The sequence below is a fragment of the Solanum lycopersicum genome, chromosome 9 (genome assembly GCF_036512215.1).
Source record: "Solanum lycopersicum chromosome 9, SLM_r2.1".
Classification (NCBI taxonomy): Eukaryota; Viridiplantae; Streptophyta; class Magnoliopsida; order Solanales; family Solanaceae; genus Solanum; species Solanum lycopersicum.
In genome coordinates this window covers 55,491,417-55,498,174 of record NC_090808.1, presented here as the reverse complement: position 1 = coordinate 55,498,174, position 6,758 = coordinate 55,491,417, and the positions used below count along the sequence as shown (strand labels likewise).

Below are 6,758 nucleotides of genomic sequence, written 5' to 3'. Positions count from 1 at the left end.
AAGGGTAGTCTTTCACCCTTGTATAATACACTCAAGAAAAATAACAAAGCTCTCAATCTTTATACTTGTCATCACCATTTGTCTTACCTTATTGTTTGTATATTCTTGTATTTTCTTCTCGTTTTACAACACTAAAAATAATTTTGAAGATTGAATATAGATAATGAAAAAGGACGTGACATATCCCTCAACATTACTATTTTTATGTTGATATATCTTTATCCCCTCGTTTATAAAAATTACTCTTGTATACTCCTATAAATGACTCACATATATCATTACAATTACGAAAACAGTTTACATATACCCTTCGGTAAGAATATATGAACCAATTTGCAAAGTTGAAAACCCTTTTCCCTTAATGGAGGTAGCCATACTTGTGATACCAAATGCTTGCATGAATGAGTAAACATGCTTGGCTTATCAAGCTCGGCCTCGACACTTGTCCTCTTTACGCTACAAATCTCATTGCTCACTATGTTTTCTCTGCAATCCCCAACTCCCTTACCATTGCCCACAAGGTGTTCGACCAAGTGCCTCATAAAGACACAACCTTATGGACCTCTCTCATCTCATCCTACGCTCGTTCCAATCAACCCCACAAAGCCCTTCACCTCTTCTCCCTCATGCTCCACCAATCTCAATCCAACCCTGATACTGCTGCTCACCCCAATCACTTCGTCTTCTCAACTGTTGCTCGGGCCATTGCTTCTTCTCGACAGAACTCCAAATTAGGGCAAAACGTGCATGCCCATGTTATAAAGTCTGGATATTTGCCTGGAAATATTGTTGTTGAGACTGCTTTTTTGGATTTGTACTCGAAATGTGGGGTAGTGGAATGTGCACGGATGGTGTTTGACGAAATGTGTAGGAGAAATTTGGTGACGTGGAACGCTGTGATTTCTGGGTATGTTCAGAATGGAATGGGGTGTGAAGGGTTGGAGTTGTTTTATCGAATGAAGTGTAAGGAGTTTTACATGCCTGATGAGTATACTGTTGCTACTGTTTTATCTGGTTGTTGCTATTTACAGGAACTTTTCTTGGGAATGCAAGTTCATGGTTATGCGATTGTTACGGGGTTTGAGTTAAGTTGTAGAAATTCTATTGCTAATATGTATTTTTATTGTAGTAGAGTTGAATTGGCGGAGAAAGTTTTTGTTGGAACAGAGAGGGATGTTGTTTCTAGGCTAGTAAAGATAAGGGGTTATGTATTTAATCATATGTATGCTGATGCTGTGAGGTACATTTTGTCAATGGAGAATGCTGTTGAAATTTTAGTTATGGATCAGACTATTTTCGTGCCTCTGCTATCTGCTTGCGCCAAGATGCGTTTGCTCAATGCCGGGAAGCAAGTCCATGGTCTCTTCATCACTTTGGTGGATTCATGTAAAACTGTTCATTTATTGGAAGAGAGCAGAGGGATTATTGGAAGTGCACTCATAGACATGTACAGCAAGTGCAGTGATATTGGTAAAGCGCAGAAAGTTTTTGAAAGTTGGCTACCTGAACGAGATGTTCCACTGTGGAATTCTTTGTTGTCTGGTTATATAAATAATGGACTCATCGAAGATGCCAAAGCACTCTTTGAGCATATGCCCGAGAAAACTATTGTTTCTTGGACAAGCATGATGACAGGATATGTGCAAAAGGGCTTGCCCCGAGAAGGCTTAAATTTATTGGCTAAGATGTATTTTGGAGAAGAAAGAGATAGGCTAGAAGGAAACTGCTTGACCTTTGTGGTAGCTCTTGAAGCATGTTCCCATCTAACAGATTTAGACAAAGGAAAGCAAATACATGCAAAAATTATTAGAGAGTTGCCGGATGCAGATGGCAATGTGGCTGTCGGAACAGCTTTAGTTGACATGTATTCAAAATCAGGTCACTTAAGTTACACATTACGACTTTTTGATGTGATGGAAGAGAAAAATGTCGTTTCATGGACTTCTGCAATCATGGGATTTGCTGTTCATGGATTTGCCTTCCAAGCCCTTGAACTTTTTCAGCGTATGGTAAACATGGGAATTAATCCCAATGAAGTGACATTTACTGCAGTACTAACTGCTTGCCGTCATTGTGGTTTAGTAGATGAGGGAATGCAATATTTTACACAAATGAGGAAGCAGTTTGGTTTGACCCCTGATGAAGAACATTATACATGTCTAATTGATTTATTGGGACGTAATGGAAGGCTTGAGGAAGCATGGCATTTGGTGGAAGGAATGGAAGAGAACCATCTAAGTGATGAGTGCTCTACTGGTACCATTTGGGCTGCACTTCTAGGGGCCTGTCAGTTGTATGAAAATGTTGAAATTGGAAAGAAGGTAGCTGAAAAGCTGACGGAAAAGGAGATAGAGATATCTAATGCTTCTATTGCGCTATCTAATATTTATGCAGCAGCTGGAATGTGGAATGAAGTGTACAGAGTGAGAGAGAGTTGGAGAAAAAAAGGTCATGCTGATGGAGAGCCTGGTCTTAGCCGCATATGTACACAACCCCATTAATACAAAATTCTTAGACACGGTATTGTGGCCCTTTTATGTAAACGGTGAGTCATTAGTGTTTTTTGCAATTAGAAAAACATTTCCTTGGGAGAACCTTTGGCTGCTTCCTTTTTCTTGTTGACTTGTTCAAGGTCTGCTATGATGTTTGATTGGCTCGTCTCAAGATGTATAATATTAGTTGTACATGTTGACTTGCAACTATTTGACATATTACTTCTTCGTTTCCTTGTTTTTTATTATTGATAGAAGAATACATTTTGAGTAATTTCTCTGCACAAGATTCTCAGAATTTTCATAAACTGATGGACCATCTTGATGCAGTTTTTGTGCAATCAACAATTCAATAAGATTTAATTTATGTATTACTAATACTTGTACTACATTGTATTATTTAATACCCCCAACGGAACGACTAAACAAGTCATACTTATACTGTGATTATTTTCTTAATTCGTCCACCCCTATAAATGTGTTGTTAAGAGAAGACATTGAAAGTATTGCAACCAAATAAACATAAGAAATCGAACTTTAGATGGGCGCCAAATTGTTTTCACCAAATTCTCTCTACCAAAAGAATGTGTCCACCATATTCTGCGGGAACTTCAATGGAAAAAAAACTTCCAACATTTCTCCCTCCTCCTAAAAATAGCATAAACATATTTCTAGGTTTTCCCTTTTTAGACAGCCTAATTAGCTATCTATCTATATCAAAAAAAAAAAAAATCTGTAAAGGAAAATACGATTGCCTAAACCAGAATTTGTAGATTATAGAATTGTACTCATTGGATATTAAGAAATTATAAAAAGAAAACATGGGTTGTTTTTCATGTTTTTCATCACAAGAAAAGAAGGCATTCAAAAGAATACATAGCAAAAGTAAAGAAACAACTGATGTTGTTCGTCAAAGAGAAACTCTCTTGAATCAACAACAACAACAACGTCCACATTCACTATCGAGGCCAAAGCCACAGCAGGACCACCGTTCTCATTCACAACCTCTATCTGGTATATTTTTTTTCGTAACTTCAAATGTAACATAAAATTTTTTTGTTTTATTATCCTCTCATTGTGACTCGAGCCCACAACCTTAAAAGTTAAAGGAGGACGGTGTAACTACCACCTGAGCAACCCCGTCTCATCGGAGGCTGGAGCTATTATGCAGCATATTATGAGAATATGGGAAATACTGTGACCATAAAACAAGATGAATTTTTTGAAGACAAGTTAGAATAAAACAGTAAAGCAGAGGGAGACGGTTGTAGACATAAAAAACAAACATAATACATGCCCTTAAATTGACCTCATTTTACAATGCCCTTCAACTTTGGATGTGCACAAGTATACTTAAACTTGTATAAAATTACACAAACAGACACATGAGTCCTGTGTGGTAGAATGTCACGTAGGACGTGTCTGTTTATTTGCTCATCTTTATACAAGTTTAAGTATCTACTTGAGGGCATAAATGTGAAATGAAGTCAAGAAAGGACATTTTTTATGTATTATACCTAAAATAAATGAGTGATTCTCTATGGTTACAGATTAGTTTTTGCTTTCTTAATACATAAATCTTCTGCAGAAAATACTAGAAAAGTGCCAGCAGAGACCCCACACCAAAAGTCTTCTAACAAAGGCAAAGGCCAGAACATTGCAGCTCAAACATTCACCTTCAGGGAACTGGCAACAGCTACGAAGAACTTCCGATCAGAATGTCTGATAGGAGAAGGTGGATTTGGACGTGTTTACAAGGGCCACCTTAACAAAACTGGACAGGTACTTCAACACTTGAAAAATTCTGCTATCATTTTGTCGTAAAACTGTACTAATCATCACTTCATTTTTGTCCAGACTGTAGCAGTGAAACAGCTTGACCGCAATGGATTGCAAGGAAACCGAGAATTTCTTGTGGAGGTGTTGATGTTGAGCCTTCTGCACCATTCAAATCTCGTAAATCTAATTGGCTATTGTGCTGATGGAGATCAAAGACTTCTTGTTTATGAGTACATGTCATTGGGATCTTTGGAGGATCATCTGCTTGGTATTTATTTATTCCTTAAGTCTTGTTACTCTATGTGCCTCACTTGTGGAACTATGCTGAGTATGTCATTGTTGCTGTTGTTCTTATTACTCTACCGGCATTTGAAATTTGCTATTGTGATGGTAAAACAATATCTGTATAATTGTTTAATTATTCTAATTCCCTTGCTGCAATATAAGGCTGAATACTAGCGTAATGAAATGGTGTCATAGAATTATATTCGGTTTCCTGTATACTAGCTATGTGTTTAACTTTGTTTACTGAAGAAGCAACATATTGCCTGTTACTATCAAACTAATGAAGAATTGTATAAATATATGTTGTGTGTTTCTTCAGATCTTGAACGAGATAAACTTCCACTAGATTGGTTCACAAGGATGAAAATAGCTTTACATGCTGCAAAAGGACTCGAATATTTACATCATAGAGCCAATCCACCGGTCATTTACCGTGACTTGAAGTCCTCCAACATCCTGCTGGATAAGGAACATAATGCAAAACTGTCAGATTTCGGGTTAGCCAAGGTTGGACCTACAGGGGAAAACACCCATGTATCATCAAGAGTCATGGGAACGTACGGGTATTGTGCTCCTGAGTACCAACAAACTGGCAAGCTGACTATCAAGTCTGATGTCTATAGCTTTGGTGTAGTTTTATTGGAGCTAATTACGGGTAGAAGAGCAGTTGATATCACAAGATTTGGGCATCAGCAGAATTTAGTTACCTGGGTAAGCGAGTTCTGCTTTGACCTTTATGACGAAACATACACCATTGAATATTACATGATCCAACACCAGTAATGTTTACTGAGCCAGATTGCTGAAATATATGCTTCTTTCATATCTAAAATGCTGTCATAAAATTAATAAGGATTGGAGAAATACTCAACATTCGGGCTATTTCTATTATTGCAAATATAACTTTCCGACAAAGAAGATTCATTTCATTACATGTATCCGCCACTGGTATTGATCATGAGTCATGACTGATAACTGAATGACATAGATAACCTAGTTTCTAATATTTCTTTTTCCCTCTTGAGGCTGATGTTTGATTTACTTCTAAATTCAACGGGTTTATTAAAAGACCATGTTGTGTTGTCCTACTCCGAGTTTTAAGCAAAAAGAAATGTTTCTTATGCTTCTTCCAGGCTGAACCCATATTCAAAGACACGAAGAGACACATTGAACTGGCTGATCCACTCCTCGGAGCGAATTTCCCAAGGAAAAGTTTCAGTCAAGCTGTTGCTATTGCGTCTATGTGTCTGCAAGATGATCCAGTAGTACGTCCTCTGATTAGTGATGTGGTGACTGCACTCAGTACCCTTTCAACACCTGAAACAGAATTGGTATCACCATTCGCTTCTCCAACTCGAGCACCATCCCCAATGCATATGTCAACTGAAGAAAACATAATATCTACAAGAGAGTGCCAAGACGAAGTTGCAGAAGCCATAGAATGGGGTTCAAATTCAAGAAAACAGAATGCAAGATCACTAGCATCTTGTGGTTCTTCAGTGTGACATCCACATTTCGGTTAGTCACTCCATAACAGAATTAGGCAATCAAAGATGATCATGTTGCTTCAGCCATCCACAGATGCTGTTAAGTGATCATCTAGTAGTACCACAGATGCTGGAACAGCCACTTTAGCAGGGAATACAAAGAAATGATATATACTAGCTCGCAGAATGAAGAGTCGACATGTCCTTACTTAATACGATTTAAGTTGTATACATTGACAGTGTTGTATCTTTTATTGCGATCAGTGTAATATCTATTGGTGTAGTGCTTTAATTCGACAATTATAAATACGACTCACGTGACAATAAAGAGTACAATGTACTCCCTCCGTCCATTTTTAATTGGGCAACTTTCACATGTAGCAAATAAAATATTCATATTTGTATACTCTAGCAAAGTTTGCATAATTGCACTCCATAGCAAACATATATATGTACAATTCGCTATGCATATACAATTGAAGTGAATTGTATAAAACGAAGTGTATAAACGAGAAACAGAAAGAGAGAATTGTATAAACGAATTGTATAATTATAAGTGTATAGAACGGTTATATACAATTTGAATTTGTATAAATGAAAAAGAGAGAAAGGCAAATGAGACTTGGGCAGGGAATATACAATTGAATCGAATTGTATAAAATAAGAAAGAGAGAAATTATATACAATTTGAATTTGTATAAAACGAGAAAGAGAG

At 37.2% G+C, this 6,758-nt stretch overlaps 2 protein-coding genes across 2 annotated transcripts; both read left to right on the top strand.

Annotated features, from left to right (window-relative positions):
* Positions 1–401: 401 nt before the first annotated feature.
* LOC138338597 (pentatricopeptide repeat-containing protein At1g31430-like) lies at positions 402–2,501 on the top strand. Its single transcript, XM_069289575.1, has one exon. It carries the CDS (start codon positions 402–404, stop codon positions 2,499–2,501), a length of 2,100 nt encoding a protein of 699 aa, XP_069145676.1.
* Positions 2,502–2,997: 496 nt separating this feature from the next.
* On the top strand, positions 2,998–6,396 carry LOC104649311 (probable serine/threonine-protein kinase PBL25). The gene is made up of 5 exons (XM_010328203.4): positions 2,998–3,506; positions 4,081–4,274; positions 4,350–4,539; positions 4,876–5,267; positions 5,690–6,396. The coding sequence occupies exons 1-5, from the start codon at positions 3,314–3,316 to the stop codon at positions 6,059–6,061; spliced, it is 1,341 nt and encodes a 446-aa protein (XP_010326505.2). The 5' UTR covers positions 2,998–3,313; the 3' UTR covers positions 6,062–6,396.
* The last annotated feature ends 362 nt before the right edge of the window (positions 6,397–6,758 follow it).